Below are 23,254 nucleotides of genomic sequence, written 5' to 3' on the forward strand. Positions count from 1 at the left end.
AGACCTCACATTTTCTCACGTTGAATTGCATCAGCCATTTCCTGCACCACTCTCCCAAACTGTCTAGATCCTTCTGCAGCCTCCCCACTTCCTCAGCACTACCTGCCTGACCACCTAACTTTGTATCATCGGCAAACTTCGCTAGAATGCCCCCAGTCCCTTCATCCAGATCATTAATATATATGGTGAACAGCTGTGGCCCCAACACTGAACCCTGTGGGACACCGCTGGTCACCGGCTGCCATTCCGAAAAAGAACCTTTTATCCCAACTCTCTGCCTTCTGTCAGACAGTCAATCCTCAACCCATGCCAGTAGCTCACCTCGAACACCATGGGCCTTATGTAGTTACATTGTATATCTTGTGTTGCCCTATAATGTATTTTCTTTTATTCCCTTTTCCTTCCATGTACTGAATGATCTGTTGAGCTGCTTGCAGAAAAATACTTTTCACTGTACCTCGGTACACGTGACAATAAACAAATCCAATCCAATCCACCCACCCAGGAGAAAGGGACGTATAACCGCCGGAAGCGGGAGAAGACAGGAGAGTGACCCCCAACCCTTCGGCCCCTTACCCTGGCAGAGCAGAGGGCACTGGACTTGGTCAGTGGACCGGAAAACAGGAAGGTCGCCGGGGTGAGGTTTGGCCGTGGGCGAGGAAGTGAGACCCCGTTTAATTGCGATTCCCCATGTAACATGGCAACCCCACACTCACTTCACCCCCACCCCAGAACCCTCCACCCACGTGCCCACTGCCACCAACCCCCGGCTCACATTCTAATCATGTGTCTTGTCTTGTGTCTTGCAGGACCTGCTGGTGATGGGGTGATTCCATCTGCTGCCCCCCGACCCCAGCCACAGCCTGAGCCCCCCCCCCCCCCCCCCCCCCCCCCCCATGAGCTGAGCAGTGACGGGGATCGCAGGTCAGACACCAGTCCTCCGCCCGAGACTCAGGAGACCCCAGTGCTTGGGTCAGAGGATGACAGTGATTTCCCATCACAGCTGTCTCCAACACCCACCACCATCCCAGAAACATTCACCTTGGTTGGGCACTTTAATGAAGGGGCTTCTGGGACACTACCTGGTGCTCACCAAACAGCTGACCCGGTTAAGCAGGTGGAGGTAGGAACAGCCGAGGGGGTGGATGGTAGGAGGGTGGCCGAACCCAGGGGCCAGCTCCCGTGCAGATGGATTCTGGGATCCTGGGGCAATCTCATCTATAATGGAGACACAGTGGCAGAGCCGAGGACTCCATGACGGTTATCGGCGAGCATCCAGCACCTGCAGGCAGAGGTGGAGGAGTCCAACTGCGGGAAACAGCAGGATGTGATGCCGACAATGCGTGCCACCCAGGCCGACACTGCACGATGTGGCATCCACGGTGGAGGCACTGAGGCAATGGTTTCGGCTATGGTGCAGCATGTCGAAGGCCTGGGGCATTCTGTGCAGGCGCTGGCCGAGGCCCAGGACAGTGTTGCTGCCTCACAGGCAGCCATATGCCAGAGCGACTTGGACATCGCTGCGGCGAACCTGAGCGTGGTCCAATCACAGCGGGCCATCGCTGGGAAAGTCAGCCGCTGGCCGACATGGTCAGACCCAGAGGGAGATGGCCCAGACCCAGAGGGAGATGGCCCAGACCCAGAGGGAGATGGCCCAGACCCAGAGGGAGATGGCCCAGACCCAGAGGGAGATGGCCCAGACCCAGAGGGAGATGGCCCAGACCCAGAGGGAGATGGCCCAGACCCAGAGGGAGATGGCCCAGACCCAGAGGGAGATGGCCCAGACCCAGAGGGAGATGCCCTAGACCCAGAGGGAGATGGCCCAAACCCAGAGGGAGATGGCCCAGACCCAGAGGGAGATGGCCCAGACCCAGAGGGAGATGGCCCAGACCCAGAGGGAGATGGCCCAGACCCAGAGGGAGATGGCCCAAACCCAGAGGGAGATGGCCCAGACCCAGAGGGAGATGGCCCAGACCCAGAGGGAGATGGCCCAGACCCAGAGGGAGATGGCCCAGACCCCAGAGGGAGATGGCGCAGCCACTGGCTGATGTGACACAGACCGAGAAGGTGGTGGCCCATCGCAGCGTGATGTGGCGCCGTCCCATGGCCATGAGCGTGCAGACCCTGGTTGAGATTAGAGCAGGCCTCCAGTACTGGCATCGCCAGGTGTCGGGGGGGCATTAGGTGATGGCTCCACTTGCATCCCTGTCCCATGGAGTCATCGGGCACCCCGAGGGAGGAGGAGGTGTTGGGGCTCATGCCAGTGACTCCCGTATGGGAGGGGCTGGGACATCACAGCACCTCGGACTCCCCATGTTGTTCTCTGTTGAATCTATCAGGATGCTTTGAGAACATAGTGTTAACAAAGAACATCAAGGTGAGTTATTGAACAAAGCTGATTTATTTTACACTACTAAATTATAAGATTCTAACCAGTTAACAAGGAATAAGTTAATAAATAAAACAATGAAATATATTTTACAATAGAACTCTATGCGATCTGCCTAATCTCTCTAGCGCCTTGCAACCTTCTCCCAGAATCCCAGAAGTCACATGATATTTATATCACTGCTCCTTATCTCCATCTGGTGGTGAGAAGTATTATTACCTTATTGTTCACCCATTGTATTCCTTACAATACACATATTGTTATATCCCCCTCCTCTCCCTGGTGCATCTGGCGGGCATTAGGCAGTATAGGTGGCACCAGGACACCCAGGATACCCGAGCAGCAGCCGGGCCCATCCAGGCCCTGTCGCCCCAGAAGATGCCCGCCAAGAGGGACCCAGGTCACAGAGTAGGAATCACAGCAGGCCGCCTCCACTCCTGCTGTACCATCTGGGGAACAACCTCAACATAGCGTTCAGGCCCGTAAGGCCAGAACGGTAGTCACCAGTTAAGTTGGCACAGGTGCAGGGCACAGATTAGGTATAGGAGCACAAACCTGTAAATATTTGTTCACATTAAGCACCTGTTATCACCATTACCACCTGCCTCGGTGCTGTATCCGATGGGCGTGAAGGGTGGGCTGGTCTGGGCTGGCCAGGGAGATGGTGCGGTGGGTGGGTGAGAATAGGTGGCGTTGTGGGTGGGCTGGGCTCCCCCCCCTGCCCCCCCCCCCCCACTCACCCGACCGACCCATCACTGCCACCCCAAGGGTTCGCTGGGACCGTGTGATTGAATGGCCAGCTCGCATGCAGGGATCACTCAAGTGGACAGTGGAAAGTGCAGGAGTCAGACTTTGGCATACAAGGCAGAACGCCAGAGCTCATCACAGAGCGGGTTGTCATCATCCTCCATCCCATAGACCAGGCCCACTGTTACTGCCAACCCAGGGCCTACACTCTGTAGTGCAGCAGGTATGTATCATGGAGGGAGTTGCAGGAGGGAGTTAACTGGGAGTGAGGTGAGGCGGGGTGTTGAATTGGGATGTGGTGTCTATGCCCCTGGCCAATCCTCTCCTCCTCCACCCCCCCTCCGTGGAGGGGATCAGAGTGCCTCCTGCGCATGCCATGCCTCTTCCTGTGCCTGCCATGTCCTACCTGTGTTGATCTTTCCTGCAGACAATGGATATTGGAATACAACCAGCAATGGTGACCTTCCTCCTAGTCCCTGTAGCTCTGAGGGATGCTCTGTGGCTGTACGAGCTGCTCGAAGAGGAGGAAGCTGCAGCAGCGGAACCTGTCCCAGGGGATCAGGTGGCAGCAGCTGAGGATGGATAGCCGGCTGCCTAACAGGCTGAGGAGGAGGTGCAAAGGAGGCGCCGCATGAGGCCCTTGTGTATTGGCAGCGGCTCTGTCATTCGAGGATCTGCCATGCCATCGAAGACTGTAGCTGAGCAGGGGGGCAATGTGACATATCTGCCAGATCATGGAGCACCTGATACAGCAGGGGAATGGGGAGGACACCCGCTCCCGGTGGTCGTCCGGAACTTCTACACCACGGGGTCCTTCCAGGTGCCGAGTGGGTACCTGTCCGGGATCTCACAGAGCATGGCGCAAAGGTGTATCTGTGCTGTCATGAAGGCACTCTGTGCCCAGTTGGCACAATACATCCATTTCAATGTGGACCGAGCCCACCAGGATGCTCGAACGCCACCATCACCGAGATGCCCCAGGTCCAGGGGGTGATTGACGGATGCATGTCGCCCTACAAACACCTGCAGATGACAGGTCGGCCGACACCAACCGAAAGGTGTTCCAATCGATGAACATGCAGCTGGTGTGTGACCATCAGCTGCACCTTATACACGTCTGCGCCTGATACCCTGTCAGTGTGCACGTCTTCATCCTGGCACACTCAACAGTTCCTGGCCTCTTCAAGGCACACAACTTGTGAGGGGTTGGCTCCTGGGTGATGGAGCTTGTCCGCTGCAGTTGTGGCTGATGACACCTACCCAGAGGCCACAGACCGACACAGAGACCCGCTACAACCATACGCCCATGTAGCAACCAGGGGCGTCATCGAGTATTGCTTCTACATCCTGAAGATGCAGTTCAGGTGTCTGGACTGACCTGGAGAATTTACATAGATAGAATTTACAGTGCAGAAGGAGGCCATTCGGCCCATCGAGTCTGCACCGGCTCTAGGAAAGAGCATCCTGCCCAAGGTCAACAGCTCCACCCTATCCCCATAACCCAGCAACCCCACCCAACACTAAAGGCAATTTTGGACACTAAGGGCAATTTATCATGGCCAATCCACCTAACCCGCACATCTTTGGACTGTGGGAGGAAACCGGAGTTCTCGGAGGAAACCCACGCACACACGGGGAGGATGTGCAGACTCCGCACAGACAGTGACCCAAGCCGGAATTGAACCTGGGACCCTGGAGCTGTGAAGCCATTGTGCTATCCACAATGCTACCGTGATGCCCGTAAGAGCTGGGACGGTCGCCCGCATCGTGGTGGCCTGCTGCGCCCTCCAAAAAATCACGCAGCAGAGGGGCGACATGCTGGAGGAGGAGATTGAACACCAGTCCTCGTCCGATGAGCATTATCTGGAGGAGGGCGAGGATGGGTAGGACATGGGACCGGTCAGGCACAGGAGGCAGAACCACATGTGCACCAGGGCTGAGGCGCATGGGACGCTCTGGTCCCATCCAGGTTCACTGACTAGGGGGGAACTGGCCAGGGGCAAGGGCACCGCATCCCACCATCACGCACCCCCAGCCCCCCTCCCCACCACCCCGACCACACCCCCGCCCTCCCTCCTCTCCACCCGGGCCACCACCCCACCCCCCTCCCCACCACCCCGACCACCCCCCGCCCTCCCCTCCCCACAACCCAGGCCACCGCCCCGGCCACCCCCCCGCCCTCCCCTCCCCACCACCCGGCCACCCCCCTCACCCCCCTCCCCCCCACCCCCTCCCCCCACCACCCCCCTCCCCACCACCCCAGCCACCCCCCCCCCCCCCCCCCCCACCCTCCCCACCCCACCACCTCGGTCACCCCCCGGCCCTCCCCTCCCCACCACCCCGGCCACCCCCCGCCCTCCCCTCCCCACCACCCCGGCCACCCCCCCCACCCTCCTCCCCACCATCCGGGCCACCACCCCGCCCCCCTCCCCACCACCCAGGCCACCGCCCCGGCCACCCCCCCCCGCGCCCTCCCCACCCCACCTCCCTCCCCACCACCCAGGCCACCCCCCCCACCCTCCCTCCTCTCCACCCGGGCCACCACCCCACCCCCCTCCCCACCATCCGGGCCACCACCCCACCCCCCTCCCCACCATCCGGGCCACCACCCCGCCCCCCTCCCCACCACCCAGGCCACCGCCCCGGCCACCCTCCCCCCACCCCCCCCGCCCTCCCCTCCCCACCACCCCGGCCACACCCCCGTCCCCCTCCCCACCACCCCGACCACCCCCCCTGCCCCCCTCCCCACCACCCCGGCCACAACCCCGCCCCCCTCCCCACCATCCGGGCCACCACCCCGCCCCCCTCCCCACCACCCGGGCCACCGCCCCATCCCCCTCCCCACCACCCCGACCAACCCCCCCGCCCTCCCTCCTCTCCACCCGGTCCACCACCCCGCCCCCCTCCCCACCACCCGGGCCACCACGGTGGGGGGCTGGAGGGGATGAGGGTGGCACAGCAGAGTGGTGAGCGCTGGCTGGACTGTGGTGCCCGACACCAACATCACCTGTCCTATCCTTTTCGCTCTGTGGTCAGCCAGACCAGCCAATCCCACACATCCTGCTGACAGAGCACCGACGCCGGGTGTAACATTGTGCACAGGTGTTTGGTGGGAAAACATATAGACAGATTTACGTTCGATCCCATATCGCTAAACTGTGCCCTGCACCCGTGCCAACCTAACTGGTGCCAGGACGGCGCTGAGGACCCGGGTTCGATCCCAGCCCCGGGTCACTGTCTGTGTGGAGTTTGCACATTCTCCACAACACAAAGATGTGCAGGTTAGGTGGGTTGGCAATACTAAATTGCCCCTTAATCGGCTGGCACTGCCAGTCCTGGAGGCCCGTGCTGATCTCGACCAGGGTCTGTATGCTCACTGCCATAGAGCACACAGGGAGTGGACCACCTCCATCTGGGACTGCACCACATTATGCTGCCACTGTACCACCAGCTTCTGGGTCTGTGCCACAGCAGCCAGCGCCTAGGGAATGTCACTGCTGCTCTCAGCCATGGCCCCCTGTGACTGGGCCTCACTCAGGGCAGCCCTCACCTGGTCCTTGTCCAGTGCCTATACAGAGTGCCCCAGGCCTTGGACATGCTGATCCATGGCCAAAACCTTGGCTCCCAAGTTCTCCACAGCAGACGCAACCCGTGCGGTGTCGGCCTGGGTGGCACATATGGCGGGCACCACCTCCTGCTCCTGCTCCAACTACAACAGCAGGTGCTGGATGCTCGCCAACCCCTCACGTAGTCCCTGGCTCTGCGACTACATCTCCTCTATAGATGCGACTGTTGTTCTAAAAGCCCAAAACCCACCTGGAAGGCAGCTAGTCCCTGAGATTGGCCCACCCTCCGACCGATCGCTGCCCGGGAGTTCCTACCTCCACATGATCTACCCCTGCATGTGTGCGGTGAGCACCAGAGAGTGTCCCAGGAGCCTCTTCACTGAAGTGCCCAACCCAGGTGAGTGTCTCTGGGATGGTGGAGGGTGTTGGAGACGCTATGACGGGAAGTCAGTGTCACCAGTGCAGGGCGATGGCTCCCGTCCGTGTCAATGGCGTCCTTGTTGCTGACCGTCCCAGGGGTTCTTGCTGTGCTGCAGTTTCCCAAAGGTCAGGACGAATACCCATGCCAAGAGACTGTGCCGTGGCACCGTATAGCACTGGTCCACATAAACATGGACCAGGTGTACCGGGCAGCATGGTAGCACAAGTGGATCGTACTGTCGCTTCAGAGCGCCAGGGTCCCAGGTTCGATTCCCTGCAGGGTCACTGTCTGTGCGGAGTCTGCACGTTCTCCCCATGTCTGAGTGGGTTTCCTCCGGGTGCTCCGGTTTCCTCCCACAGTTCAAAGACGTGCACGTTAGGTGGATTGGCCATGATAAATTACCCTTAGTGTCCATAAAGGTGAGGAGAGGTTATTGGATTACGGGGATAGGGTGGAAGTGAGGGCTTAAGTGAGTCGGTGCAGCCTCGATGGGCTGAATGGCATCCTTCTGCACTGTATGTTCTATGTTCTATGTAACAGTACCTGGGGGCATTTTCCGGGACACAGGAAGCCCCTTGGTGGTCGGACTCTGGGCTGTATGGAACCCTGGTACCACCAATGCTACCCAGGACCTCTTGGCACTGCTAGCCTGGCACATTGCCAATGCATGAAGGCACCCTGGCAATGTCATGTGGTACTGCAAGGTTGGCAGAGTCAATGCCATTGTGCCCAGCTGGCAGATTGCCCAAGCCTGGGATCAGGCCTGGGGATTCCTTGCCCTCATCAGGCTTGATGAGGTGGATCGAGGACACCTTATTCAGGACGTTGGGGAATCCGGAGGCCGCGGTGGGAGTTGAGAGATGGGGGCAGCATTTAAAGATCACCCCCTGATCTCTCCCTGCACTGACGGGCTCAGCTCGCAGGAAGTGGATGTCAGTGCAGCCTCAGAGTCTCCTTCCTCACCAAGGCCCAAATATCCCAGAGTTCCCGGTTAATAACGGGATCATTTTCAGCACTGCAGGCTCCGGGAAACACCCCATTAAACACTCCCAAAACAGGAGCCTGTTCATTCCCAGTTACATTGCTCCCTGAGTAAATCAGTGGCTGCAGAAATGTTGTGGTGATCGGAGGGCCAGAGACAGATAGTTGGCATTTTGAAGGTGCCGTTGGAAGTGAATTGGGGAATAGGTTTTTCCAGGGATGGATACAGAAGGAGGTCGGGTTGGGGTGTGAAAGGGAGATGTGGGTGGGGAGTGATATAAGGAAGTGATCAGAGATGGTCTTATCTGTGATTGAAACTATGGGAGTAGTGAGACCACGTGAGGATGGTCAGGTCAAGGGGGAGGTGGGGAATATGGGTTGGAGAATTGTGATTGTGATGATTTAATCCCAGCAACTTTCAGTTTCTTTTCTGATTTGAATCTTGTAAACTCAGAGATTCCAGATAAAACTGATCATTATAAAATGATTGATAATTGTCTTTGAATCCAATCTTCTGCTGATGTGTCATTGATTGACAGGCCAACCAGCCAATCATGACAAATCACTTGCTGAAATGCAGCCAATCAGCTGATGGGGAGGAGGGACATTTCCAAAGCACACACGAGACACAGACTGAATATTCTTAATGTTTATTACCTTTTACAGATTTACATTGTCAGAAGAAAGACTTGAATAAACAGCCCAGCCAGAGGAAGCTGGAGAAATTCACAGGGAGAATGGAGGTTTATTAAAACACTTGTGGAGATTTTCTCAATGACATGAGAATCCTGTCCCTGTAAACGGTGACTAAACCTTAAATTGTAACTGCAGGGTGAGCAGGAAGGAGGTCTGCTTTCCTGAAGCAGGAACTTCAGAGGGTCACATTATTTTTATACAGCTGACAGACTTCAGCATCTTAGAGAGGTTTTCCTTGGCATCACGAGTCTACACTGTCCCATCAAACATTCCCAGGACAGGTACAGCACAGGGTTAGATACAGAGTTAAGCTCACTCTACACTGTCCCCTCAAGCACTCCCAGGACAGGTACAGCATGGAGTTAGATACAGATTAAAGTTCCCTCTACACTATCCCAAAACATGTCTTAACCCCTGACCCTCAGAAGTGTTTCACACCCAGTCCCGAGAATGAAGAGAGTTGTAATTCAGTGCTGACAATGACCTTTGCCCTCCCAGCTCACCCCTGTTCTATTTAAAGTTGTGTCTCCTCTGTGGACTGTCTCTAACACTCTACGCACATTCTGATCTCCTGATGCTCTTGCTGAGGGCAGAGGAGAGGCTCACGTGGGTGAGGGCACAGGAGAAGCGGGCGTTGGACTCCCAGGCAGAGCCAGAGAGGGTCAGCAGGCTGCTGACGCTGTAGGTGTTGTCCGAAGCTCGCAGGTAGTTGCTGGTCTGAACCCCGTCCGAAATGGCTGCACCATCCTTCTTCCACTCCACCACCAGCTCATCGGGATAGAAGTGATTGGCAAGGCACACCAGGGTGGCAGTGCCCTTGGTCTTGACCTCCTCCAGGGAGGGGGGCAGCAGGGTCAGTGTGGGTTGTGAATTCTCACGGCCTGGAAGAGAAGAGAAGGAAATTAATTATTGTGTATTAGTGAATCCTGTGTACGCTTCAGTATTCAATTTGTATATTTTTGTCTCGTGATTGTATATTAAAATACCAGTCAGCATAGATTTCAAAAGGGAAAATGGTATCCGACCAACCTGATTGAGCATTTTAAGGAGGCAACAGAGAGAGTAGACGCTGGGAATGCAGTAGATCTAATTTATCTGGATTTTCAAAAGATCTTCGATAAGGTGCCCCAGCATAGATGAACGAATAATGTCAGTGAATGTGGAGTCGGGGATAAGTGACGGAATGGATTGCTCGCTGTCTTCAAGACAGAAAACAGATAGTGGGAGTAAAGGGTGGATTTTCAGAGTGGCAGAAGGTGGGAAGTGGTGTTCCCCAAGGATCAGTGCCGGGATCTCTGCTGTTCACAGCTTACATTCAACATTTGGACTTTGCATTTATATTCGAGGTGTTGATACTAAATTCAGGTTTTGTCAGAAACAATCGGAGTGTAGTGTATATTAATGCATTGTTTTTTTCTATGTTTGTAGTGTGTGTACATTTTTCTGTGTTCGATGTACAAACATGTGGGGTGCAATTCTCTGCTCCCCAGGCCGGGTGGGAGAATCGCGGGAGGGCCGCTCTGGCACCCCCCGTGATTCTCCCACCCTCCCCCCCAAATGGCGTGTTGCTTTTTGCGACACGCCGCTCGGAGAATCGCGGGTCGCCGTTTGTCACGGCGACCCGCGATTCTCTGGCCCGGATGGGCCGTGCGGCCTGCCATTCCCAACCTGTTCACGCCAGCGGCAACCACACCTGGTCGCTGCCGGCATGAACATGACGCAAAAGGTGAGTATGGGGCCTGTGGCGGCAGAGAGGGCATCGAGCACCACGGCCGTGCTCGGGAGGGGACAGCCCACGATCGGTGCCCACCGATCATCGGGCCGGTGTCTCCAAGGGATGCACTCTTTCCCCTCCACCGCCCCGCAAGATCAAGCCGCCACATCTTGCGGGGCAGCGGAGGGGAAGACGGCAACCGCACATGCGGGGGTTGGCGCCGGCCAACCTGCGCATGCGCGGCTGACGTCATTAGGCGCCGCCGGATTTGTGTGCTCTGTGTATATTTGTGTGCTCTGTGTCTATTTGTGTGATCTATGTATATTTGTGTGTTCTGTGTATATTTGTGTGCTGTGTATATTTGTGTGCTCTGCGTATGTGTGTGTTCTGCGTATATTTGTGTATTCTGTGTATATTGTGTGCTCTGTGTATATTTGTGTGCTCTGTGTATATTTGTGTGCTCCCTGTGTATATTGTGTGCTCCCTGTGTATTTGTGTTCTCTGTGTATATTTGTGTGTTCTGTGTCTATTTGTGTGATCTATGTATATGTGTGTGCTCTGTGTATATTTGTGTGCTCTGTGTATGTTTGTGTGCTCCGTGTATATTTGTGTGCTCTGTGTATATTTGTGTGTTCTGTGTATATTTGTGTGCCATGTGTATATTTGTGCGTTCTGTGTATATTTGTGTGGTCTGTGCATATTTGTGTGCTCTGTGTATATTTGTGTGCTGTGTATATTTGCGTGCTCTGTGTATATTTGCGTGCTCTGTGTATATTTGTGTGCTCTGTGTATATTTGTGTGCTCTCTGTATATTTTGTGTGTTTTGTGTATATTTGTGTGCTCTCTGTATATTTGTGTGCTCTCTGTATATTTTGTGTGTTCTGTGTATATTTGTGTGCTGTGCATATTTGTGTGCTCTGTGTATGTTTGTGTGCTCTGTGTATATTTGTGTGTTCTGTATATATTTGTGTGTTCTGCGTCTATGTGTGCGTTCTGCGTATATTTGTGTGTTTTGTGTATATTGTGTGCTCTGTGTATATTTGTGTGCTCCCTGTGTATTTGTGTTCTCTGTGTATGTTTGTGTGCTCCGTGTATATTTGTGTGCTCCGTGTGTATTTGTGTGTTCTGTATATATTTGTGTGTTCTGCGTCTATGTGTGTGTTCTGTGTATATTTGTGTGCTCTGTGTATATTTGTGTGCTCCGTGTGTATTTGTGTGCTCTGCGTATGTATGTGTGCTCTGCGTATATTTGTGTGTTCTGTGTATATGTGTGTGCTCTGTGTATGTTTGTGTGCTCCTTGTGTATTTGTGTGCTCTATGTATATTTGTGTGCTCCGTGTATATGTGTGTATTCTGTGTATATTTGTGTGCTCTGTGTATATTTGTGTGCTCTGTGTATATTTGTGTGCTCTGTGTATGTTTGTGTGCTCCTTGTGTATTTGTGTGCTCTATGTATATTTGTGTGCTCCGTGTATATGTGTGTATTCTGTGTATATTTGTGTGCTCCGTGTGTATTTGTGTGCTCTGTGTATATTTGTGTGCTCCGTGTATATGTGTGTATTCTGTGTATATTTGTGTGCTCCGTGTGTATTTGTGTGCTCCGTGTGTATTTGTGTTCTCTGTATTTATTTATCTTCCCTGTGTATATTCATGTCTCTGTGTTTATAAATAGGAACAGTAAAGGATCTAAAAGTGAAAGCTGTTGTGCACAGACCCCTGGTATAAGCTCAGAAGTGCTCGATTGTGTAAATGAGGAAATTAGACAAGCGTGTAGCAAAGGCAAAGTACTATTAATGGAGGCTTTTAACTTTAACATCGATTGGGGCAGGCAGTCAAGCACCTGTCTGAAAGGTAGTGAATATTTCCAGTGTGTCAGGGATAATTTCCTACAGCAATGTGTCCTGGATGTAACAAGGGAACAGACAGCAATATTGGATTTAGTAATGAGTCGGATTTAGTTAGTCACCTAATTATGAGTGAACATTTATCAAATTGTGATCATGGCATATTCAAGTTCAATGGAATGTTTGAAAGTGAAAAGCCCAAATCAGCAGCAAGAAGTTTCGATTTAGGTAAGTCCGACTTGAATGAGATGAGACAGAGACTGTCCACAGTAAACTAGGAAATTCTGCTAATGGGTAAAACAACTGAAGAATAGTGGAATATAGAAGCATTGCTGCCTCACAGAGCCAGGGACCCGGGTTCGATTCCAACCTCGGGTGACTGTCTGTGTGGAGTTTGCATGGGTTTCCTCCGGGTGCACCTGGTTCCTCCCACAGTCCAAACATGTGCAGGTTAGGTGGATTGGCTTTGCTAAAATGCCCCTAGGTGGGGTTACGATGTAGGGTGGGGGATTGTGCCTCGTTAGGGTGCTCTTTCAGAGGGTCGGTGCAGATTCAATGGGCCAAATGGCCTCCTTCTGCACTGCAGGGAGCCTATGATTCTATGAAATGGCAAACATGTTGAATAATTACTTTGCTTCAGTATTTCCAGTAGAAAAGGAGGGTAACTTGCTGGAAGTCCCGACAACATTAATAGTGGATCAGGGACAGGGACTAAATAGAATTAACGTGCGTAAAACATCGATAATCAGGAAATTAATGGAAATAAAAAGGTGAAAAATCCCCAGGACCCGACGGTTTCCATCCGAGGAAGTAGATGAGCACATGGTAGATGTCCTAACTATAATCATTCAGAGTTCCCTAGATTCAGGAGTCATCCCTCTGAATTGGAAAATTGCTCATGTCATTCTGCTTTTTAAGAAGGAGGATTGAGGAAAACCAAGGATCTACAGACCTGTCAGCCTCACATTTGTGGTGGGAAAATTGTTGGAGTCCATAATCAAGTATAGAGAAACTGAAAACATCTGATATAATTTGTGAATTTTGAAGAGGTGACTAAGTTATTGGCCAGGGGAATGTGTCAGGATGTTGCTTATATGGACTTCCAGAAGACATTTGATGAAGTCTCACATAAGAGACTGTTTACTAAGGTAGAACCCCACGGAATTGAGGGAACATTACTGACATGGTTGGGAAATTGGATAAATAGAAGGCATCAGAAAGTAGGGGCAATGAGTAGGTCTTCAAATTCTGGGTACCATACTTTAGGAAGAACATTTTGGCCTTGGGTTGTGCAGCGTATGGTTATAAGAATGATATCTGGATTTAAGGGGTTAGGTTGTGAGGATTGACTGCACAGATTAGGCCAGTTTTCTTCAGAATTTAGATGGTTAAGGGGTGATCTGATCAAAATCTTCAAGATGTTGACAGGAAAACACAGGATAGATAAAGATAGACTATTTCCACTGGTTGGAGATTCTAGAACTAGGGGACAGAGTTTAAAGATTAAGTCTGGACCATTCAGGAGCGATGTTAGGAAGCACGTCTTCACTCAAAGGATGGTAGAGATTTGAAACTCGCTTCCACAAATGGCAATTGATACGAGATCAGTTGTTAATCAGCTGTTCGTAGTATATATAAATGATTTGGAGGAAAATGTAACTGGTCTGATTAGTAAGTTTGTGGATGACACAAAGGTTGGTGGAATTGCGGATAGTGATGAGGACTGTTAGAGGATACAGTAGGATTTAGATTGTCTGGAGACTTGGGCGGCGAGATGGCAGATGGAGTTTAATTCGGACAAATGTGAGGTAATGCATTCTTGAAAGTCTAATACAGGTAGGGAATACAGTGAATGGTAGAACCCTCAAGAGTATTGAAAGTCAGAGAGATCTAGGTGTACAGGTCCACAGGTCACTGAAAGGGGCAACACAGATGGAGAAGGTAGTCAAGAAGGCATACGGCATGCTTGCCTTCATTGGCCATGGCATTGAGTATAAAAAATGGCAAGTCATGTTGCAGCTGTATAGAACCTTAGTTAGGCCACATTTGGAGTATAGTGTTCAATTCTGGTCGCCACACTACCAGAAGGATGTGGAGGCTTTAGAGAGGGTGCAGAAGAGATTTACCAGAATGTTGCCTAGTATGGAGGGCATTAGCTATGAGGAGAAGTTGAATAAACTCGGTTTGTTCTCACTGGAATGACGGAGGTTGAGGGGCGACCTGATAGAGGTCTACAAAATTATGAGGGGCATAGACTGGGTGGATAGTCAGAGGCTTTTCCTGAGGGTAGAGGGGTCAATTACTAGGGGGCATTGGTTTAAGGTGCGAGGGGCAAGGTTTAGAGGAGATGTATGAGGCAAGCTTTTTTACACAGAGGGTAGTGGGTGCCTGGAACTCGCTGCCGGAGGAGGTGGTGGAAGCAGGTACGATAGTGACGTTTACGGGGCATCTTGACAATTACATAGATAGGATGGGAATGGAGGGATAAGGACCCCGGAAGTGTAGAAGATTTTAGTTTAGACGGGCAGCATGGTCGGCGCAGGCTTGGAGGGCTGAAGGGCCTGTTCCTGTGCTGTACTTTTCTTTGTTCCATTTGAGATGGATACATATTTGTTAAGCAGAAAAATTAAGGCATATGGGTCAAAGGCAGGTATATGGAGTTAGGTCAGAGATCAGCCATAATCTCATTGTATGCAGAGCAGGCTAGAGGGGCTGAATGGCGTACTCCTCTTCCTATGTCCGATATGGGGAGAGGGCGGGAAATGGAGTTGAAGCCCAAGATCAGTCATGATCCTATTGAATGGTGGGTGAAGCAGGCTCAATGGGCCGAATAGTCTACGCCTGCTCCTATTTCTTGTGGTCTTGTGTTCCAGAACATACCCCTAGTCAAGTTGTTCCAGTTTAGCTATAAACTGGCATCGACCCAACAATGTGGAAAGTTACCCAAGGATGTGCTGTCCACAAGAAGCTGGACAAATCCAATCTGGACAATTACTGCCCCATAAGCCTATTCTCGTTCATCAGCAAAATGGTGGGTGTTGTTATCGACAGTGCTATCAACACTTACTCAGCAATGACCTGCTCATTGACGCTCAGTTTGCGATCTGCCGGGGTCACTCAGCTCCTGACCTCATTACAGCCTTGTTTCAAACATGGACAAAAGTGCTGAACTCCAGCGGTGAGGCCAGAGTAACTGCCCTTTGATATCGAGGCAGCATTTGACCGGGTTTGGCATTGATGTACCATCAATTGAACGCGAGACGAGTTGCTGAACAAAAGTATGGCTTTAATATACTAGATGTTAAGCCCTGCGATCGATTACAGTAGAAGGACGACCGCCGGGAGTACTGGGTATTTATACCCCGCCCTGGAGGCGGGGTTAACTCAGCCTCTCGACCAATCGGGGAGCCGTCACATGACTGGTTTCAACCAACCGGTCGAGAGGCACATGACCGACCAGGGCCAATGGTAAGCCGGTGTTCTGCACCAATGACAGGCAGCTATGCTAATCATACCACCACAGGCATCAAGGAGCCTAGCCAAACTGGAGTCAATGGGAATCAGGGGGAAAACTCTCCGTTGGTTGGAGTCATACCCAGCACAAAGGAAGATGGCTGTTGCTTGGGGTTTCAACTCTCCAATTTTTGACCGGGATGCTCCCGCAACCCCCACTAGAAGGCTGATAAGACAGGTCATGCCAGGATGGACCATGTCCATTTCACGCCGGCGGGTCTGGCCAGGAACGCGCGGGCACTCGGCCCATCGGGGCCCGGAGAACAGCCAGGGGTGGCGCAGCCAACAGCCCACGACCGGCGCGGTGTGATCCCCGCCCCCGCCTGAAAACCGGCGGCGGAGAATTCGGCAGCTGGCGACGGACTGGCGGGACGGCATTCACCCCCCCCCCCCCCCCCAGCGATTCTCCGACCCGGCGTGGGGTCGGAGAATCCAGCCCAATATTAATGAGCTTGGTGAAGGTGAGGACATCAGGGGCAGGATTCTCCTATCCCGCGGCAGAGTGTCCACGCTGTCCTAAACACCGTTGCATTTTACGACGGCGTGAACTGGCCTCTCCCACATCTAATTCTGGTACCTAGAAGGGGGCCAGCACGGCGCTGGAGTCGTTCGCGCTGCTCTAGCTGCAGATACCGGCGCGAACTGGGCGTCACGAGATCCGCGCATGCGCAGTTGCGCCGGTGCCAATGAGGACATGCGCAATGGCACGGGCACAAACGTGTGCATGCGCAATGGCCTCCTTCAATGTGTCGGCCCCGACGCAACTTGGCACAGGGCTACAGGAGCCGGCCTATAGGAAAGGAGGCCCCCAGCCACAGAGGCCGGACCGCCGATCGCAGGCCACATCGGAGGCCCCCTGGGGTCGGACCCCCCTCCCTCACCACAGGCCGCCACCCGACTCTTACACGCCAAGGTCCCACCAGCCCAGAGCTGTTAGAATGGCGCCGGTGGGACTCGGCTCTTTTCCTACGGCCACTCGGCCCATATGGGCCAAAAAATTGGTGGGCCGGCCGCGTACAGCGGCCCGCGACCACGCCGCTCCAACCACGCTGGCGCCGATTCTCCGCACTACGGAGAATCGCGTGCCGGCGTCGGGGCGGCGTGGCGCCGATTCTCCGACCCGGCGCAGGTTCGGAGAATACCGCCCATGGATTTTCCTCCATTTTGGATTGTTCCTCCATTTTGAGTTGGTCAGAACAGAACAGACTGTCTGTTATTCAGCTGAATTCCATTTTGGACAAAACAGACAAACCAGACATACCCGAATGACACTGACCCCCTTATCTGCTGTGCACGCTCCCAGGAATAACTCATGGTCATCTGACATTGGTTCCTGCTCATTAATAATTGCTGTTCCATCTGCCTCCAGAGATAACTCGTGGCTTTCGGACAGAAACTTCATTAATTTCTGCCTCAGTCACATTTTTCAGATTGGTCAGTGGATATAACTGAGAGGCAACGGACAGGGGCTTCCCCTCGAGATAACAGAACTTGTAAGGTTTACAGGATATGTGTTATCTGATTGACCTTACTGAATAAGGCCTTCATTAAACTAAAATGCAGGCCTGAGACCAGGTGAATGAGGGACAGCCAATTATCACAGGATTGTCAAACCGGCAAGGCAACTGGAATGTTCTGTTTTGCTATCAGCAGAAAGAGCAAATAGCAGAGGACTGTGGTGCCACAGAACTGAAGCAGAACCACAGCTGTTAACATAATGATCTATCTTATAAATGTTACAAAGAAGTAATTACTTTTGACTCTGTATTGCACTTTTACCAGTTATGGTAATTCTAATGACACAAGTTTTAGCTTATTGTTATTTTCCAACACTATGGGCGGGATTCTCCGACCCCCCGCCGGGTTGGAGAATCGCCGGGGGTCGCCGTGAATCACGCCCCCGCCGTCCTCCAAATTCTCCGGCCCCCCAAAAATCGCCCCGGTGTGAATCGCCCCGGCCTCCTCGGAGAATGGTGGGGACCGGCGCGACTCAATGGGCCCCGGGGCCGCCCGAATTCTCCGGCCCGCGATGGGCCAAAGTCCCGCCTGGTTTTTTTGCCAGTCCCACCGGCGTAAATTGGAGTAGGTCTTTACCGGCGGGACCTGGCAGCGCGGGCGGCCTCCGGTGTTCTCGGGGGGGGGGGGGGCGCGGGGGGATCTGGCCCCGGGAGCTGTCCCCACGGTGGTCTGGCCCACAATCGGGGCCCACTGATCCGCGGGCTGGCCTGTGCCGTGGGGGCACTCTATTCATCCACATCGGCTGTAGCACGATGGCCAATGCGGAGTCGAACCCTCCAGCGCATGCGCCAAACTGTGCCGGCTGGCAGAGGCCCTTCGGCACTGGTTGGCATGCTGCCAAGCTCCTTCCCCGACGCCGGAGTGGTTCATGCCATCCGTCCCGCCGGAGTTGCCCGCCCCGCCGATTACAGCAGAATCCCGACCCAGGTATTAACTAAAACATACGTAGAGAGTGGTGCAGAATATCACATTATAAACTGTGATTAATGGCATACATTTGTGCAATAAATTCTTCTGTATAACCTTTATAAATGGTAGTTATGGCTGCACACTTATATTAAGGAAACACTTTGTATCACCTGAAGTATAATTTGTATTGTAATCTTTTTATACCAAGCATTTTAAAATATTATGAATTAGGAGCTGTGATCCGATTGTCCTGAGTTTGAAAAGCAAAATGATCCAATGCAGCTTTGAAGACTCGCAGTAAAAAGCTAGTTGAGGGCTCATGGCCAGATGGGCGATAAGAGAGAAACTGAGGGTGGAATTCTCCAGCCTATCAGGCCAGTTGGCCAGTTTTCCACCCCCCACCCCCGACCCCCCGCCGGCCCGCAGCGGTATCTTCCATTCCGGCTGCTGGCATCAGAGGGAGGGACTTGGCAGACATAAATTCTTCCCCTATGGGATGAAGGAATCTTCGGCTAGCAAATGTCTAGACGTGTGACCGATTACGAATTCTTAATGTCACGGGAGATATTCGGACATGAAGGTAATAGCGTCACCATGGAAACCTTGAGGGTATTGTATAACCACTACTTGTTAGGGAAAGGCCAGGCTACAGAATAGTGGGAGGAGAAAAAAGCAGTGCCTAAAATATAATATATATAACCCGTGCTCTTGTGTCTATAAGCTGAGATGGGTTTGGTCTGACTCCTGGAGTGAAGGGTAAGGCAGATGTCTCCTGGCCACCTTGAAATCTCCAACAAAGTCTATGAACAGAATTTGCTGTGCTGGATCATTGTCTACTTTTTTGCAGCCTATCAAATGGAATGACAGTATTGTAGCTAAATTTGCTGATGATAAAATGATAGGTAGGAAAGCAAGTTGTGAGGAGGATACAGAGTCTGAAAAGGGATATTGATAGGTTCAGTGAGTGGGGAGAACATTTGACAGATGGAGTATAATGTGGGGAAATGTGAGCTTGTCCACTTTGTTAGGGAGAATAGAAAAGCAGAATATTATTGAAATGGAGAGAGACTGCAGAAAGCTGTGGTACAGAGGGATCTGGGTGTCCTTGTGTATGAATCACAGAAAGTTAACCTGCAGGTACAGCAAGTGATGAGGAAGGTCAATGGAATGTTGTCCTTTATTACACAGGGGGATGGAGTATAAAAGTAGGGAAGTCTTGCTCCATCTATACAGCACATTGGGGAGACTACACCGTGAGTACTGAGCACAATGTTGGTCTCCTTACTTAAGGACGGATATTCCGACATTGGAAGCAGTTCAGAGAAGGTTCACTGGGCTGATTCCACTGAGGAATGGAATGTCTGATGAGGAAAGGTTGAGCTGGTTGGGTCTGTACTCATTGCAGAATGAGAGGTGATCTTATTGAAATATATACGATTCCAAGGGAGCTTGACAGGGTGGATACTGAGAGAATGTTTCCCCTTGTGGGGAATCTAGAATTAGTGGACACAGTTTAAAAATAAGGGGGGCGATTCTCCGATATGGAGCCCAAGTGTTCGCACCGTCGTGAACCAGGCCATGGTACGACCGATATTCTGGCCCCCACAGGGGGCTGGCCCCAACTCAACATGGAGTCGGTGTTCAGGGACCGGCACGCCAGAAAGTAGGCCCGGGGGGGGGGGGAAGAGGCCGGCACGCCGAGTGGTGGGCCCCGATCGAGAGCCAGACCCCATCGGAGGCTCCCCCCATCCCCCCCCCACAGGCCTCTCCCCCCGACCATTCCAGGGTTCCCGCCGGCAGCAACCAGGGGTGAACGGCGCCGGCGGGACACTGTCGTATCGGCGAGGCTGCTTGGCCCATCCAGGCCAATTTTAGCGGCCCGCGGCCGGCGCCGCACCAAACGCACCGGCGGAAATGCCGCCGATTCTCCGCACGTCGGAGAATCACGCACCGGCATCGGGGCGTCGTGGCGCAGTTGCGGCGATTCTCCGGCCCGGTGCGGGGCTCGGAGAATCGTCCCCCAGGAATCTCCATTAAAGGCGGAGATGAGGAGGAATTTCATCTCTTAGAGCGTCGTTAGTTTTTGGAATTCTCTTTCCCAGAGAGCAGTGCATGCTGGGATGTTGACTATATTAAAGGCTGAATTAGACAGATTTTTGACTGATGAGGGGGTCAAGGGTTATGGCTACTGACAGGAAAGTGGAGTTCAGGCCATTTTTAAAGTTCCTGGGCATGACTCTCCTGTCACTGACCTTAAATCATGTTCGCCGATCAGCCAGAGAATCAACGTTCACGCTGAAATCGGGGACGGTGCCGCTTTCGCGATGCTCCGCCCTCTCCAAAGCAGTGTACTGCCATATGGACGGCTTCAGGATGTTGCCTGACGCCTTCTCCCCAGTGCTCCGCCCCCGACCGGCCGAGTTCCGGACAGCGTGGGTCTCTCATGCTATTATTTGTCAGGAACTCACCGTGGTGGCTACGGACTGAGTCCAGCACCGCCACAGTCGGGGCTCCTTCACCGGGGGGGGAGCCTCCGATGGGGTCTGATCCCCTGACTGGGGGGGTCTTTGGAAGGGGCTAGGAGAACAGTTGGGGGTCGTGAGCCAGCTAAAGAAGGGGCCCCCGCCATGCTCATGCGCGGCTGTGGACCCGGCAATTCTCCGGCTGTATCGATAGCTAGAGCCAGGTGCTCTATGCTACCTGCCTGCTAGCCCCCCACCATATGGAGGATCGGTGGCCATTTTGCGCTGAATTTCCGGTCGTAAAATGCCACCGATCCCACGCCGGTGTCAGGGTATAGCCTGAAAATCGGACAATCCAGCCCCCATTATGGGACGTATGGCTCTAAAGTGGGAATCTGCCAGCCTGACCTTGTCCGGCCTACAAGTGACTCCAGATCCTCAGTAATGTGTTGATTCTGAAATGCCCTCTGGAATGGCCGAGTAAGACACTCAGTTCAAGGGCAATTAGGGATGGGCAATAAATGCTGGCCCAGCCAGAGATCACACATCACATCGAACAATAAAAATATCTCCAGGGATTTTCAGGAATATTGGATCAGGAATAAATATCAGACTGAACGCGACCCAAAGAGAAAGTAACTGAGAGTCTCCCCAAAAGCCTGGAACACTGAAGCCACTGGATTGTGAGCCCTGCTGGACCTGTTTGTCATCAGAACTTTGCTAAGAGATAAGCAGGGAGTGGAGAGAGCAGAGTTAAAGCTGGGGGAAGTGGGACCTCGGTGTCTCACTGGGCTGCTGCTGCTGCTGTGATCAGTTATATCAGAGAGTGTGACAGGGAGCCAGAGCTCACATCAAACTCTGCCCGTGTCTGTCACACGCAGACTGACAGGAGTCTAGTGAGTGATTTCACTCCATGGTCCAGGAATGTGAACACAGTCTGCAAACGTCCAGATCTCCTCCACACGGTGGGTAAAAGCTGCTTACTTATATCTTGCTGCTTAAAGGGGGGAATGGAACTAAAGAAATACAGCTGGGCACCCTGTTCTACACAGTGTTCTTCAATGAACCATTTCATTCACTGCAGCTCCCCACTAACACCTTCAACTATTCAGCATTTGTATTTGAGAAAGTTTCAGTATTGAAAGGGTTAATAACGGAGGATTGGGGTTTACTTACTCAGTCTGAGCTTGGTTCCTTTACTGAACGTGAACCACACTGACAGCTTCCAGTGCAGGGGCTGTACAAAAACCTCTGCTCTCTGCTTCACTCACTCACTCTCACCCTCTCTCTGTCTCTCACTCACTCATGTCTTTCTCTCTCACGCTTTCTCACTCTCTGTTTCTCTCAATTTCTCTGTTTTGTTGGGAGAGTTGAGAATTCTAATTTTAGGTGATAATTTTTTCAACTGCAGATCATACGTGGACACGGAGAGTAAGATGGAAACTTGAGGCCTTCAGTGAGCTGTGGACACCACAGGGACTGGAGTGGGTAGTGGACGGTGAGAATCATTTGTTCAGTTTCCTTTCTTCTGTTTATTATATATTGTATAAAACTGTGGGATGTGTAAGTACAGCAGGTGGTGCTGTGTGAATTGGGGTTTTTGTAAGGCTCTGTATCACTGTGATGGGGGAAACTCTGATGTTGCATACAGTAATAATCAGCGACATCCTCATTCTGCACATTGCTGATTGTCAGGGTGAATCGAGTTCCAGATCCACTACCGGTGAATCGGTCGGATACTCCTGTGAACCGGATTGATGCCTCGTAGATCAGCAGAGCGGGTTTCTGACCTTCTCGCTGTTGGTACCACTCAATATTATTATCAATGCCTTGACTGGCCGTACAGGTGATGGTTGCGGTCTGGCCCAGGCTCAATGACAACACCGGGGGAGACTGGGTCATGATGATGTCTCCACTGATACCTAAGGGGTAATAGAGAAACAGAGTGAAGTAAGAACTGTCACAGAAAGAGCCTGTACAATGAGATATTGTTGGAGACACTGACTGTTCCTCTGCTTTCAGCATTTTCCCTTCAATCACAAGTCAGTAGAATTGGATTGAAATGGAGAGCAGGAAAATATTCAAGGTGGAAGGAGAGAGATTTGTACCTGCGATGCAGAATGCCAGAGGCCAGATCAGCTGGATGGCTGAAATCATGGTGTCTGCTCCTGTCCCTGTGCCTGGTTACTGATAAACTCTCCCTTCACTGGGCTCTGCTTTATAAAGCTGCAGCCTGTGAGAGTCTGACTGCCCGTTCCTCAGTATGTAAATGGCATGAGGCAGAGACACCACGTCAGCACCTTCACTTCCTCTCCTCTCTCACTCCCTTCCTCAGCATCAGTCTCTCACTCCCTCTGCACTTTGGCCTACCTACCAGTTTCTCAATCATCTCTCTGTCTCTCCCTCTCTACTCCACCCTCTATGCCTCTGCCTCCCTCCATCTCCCTCTCTCTGACTCTCCATATGTTCTTTCTTATCTCTCTCTCTCTCTTCC

The 23,254-nt window shown here is 52.6% G+C and overlaps 1 gene segment (V, D, J or C); it reads right to left on the reverse strand.

The window, feature by feature from the left end:
- Nucleotides 1-8,738: 8,738 nt before the first annotated feature.
- Nucleotides 8,739-23,048, reverse strand: LOC119964962. The segment is given in 4 exon segments: nucleotides 8,739-9,681; nucleotides 21,937-21,971; nucleotides 22,388-22,682; nucleotides 22,869-23,048. Coding segments are annotated over 4 exon segments (708 nt in total).
- Nucleotides 23,049-23,254: the final 206 nt, after the last annotated feature.

Source organism: Scyliorhinus canicula, chromosome 4, assembly GCF_902713615.1.
Source record: "Scyliorhinus canicula chromosome 4, sScyCan1.1, whole genome shotgun sequence".
NCBI classification, from domain to species: domain Eukaryota; kingdom Metazoa; phylum Chordata; class Chondrichthyes; order Carcharhiniformes; family Scyliorhinidae; genus Scyliorhinus; species Scyliorhinus canicula.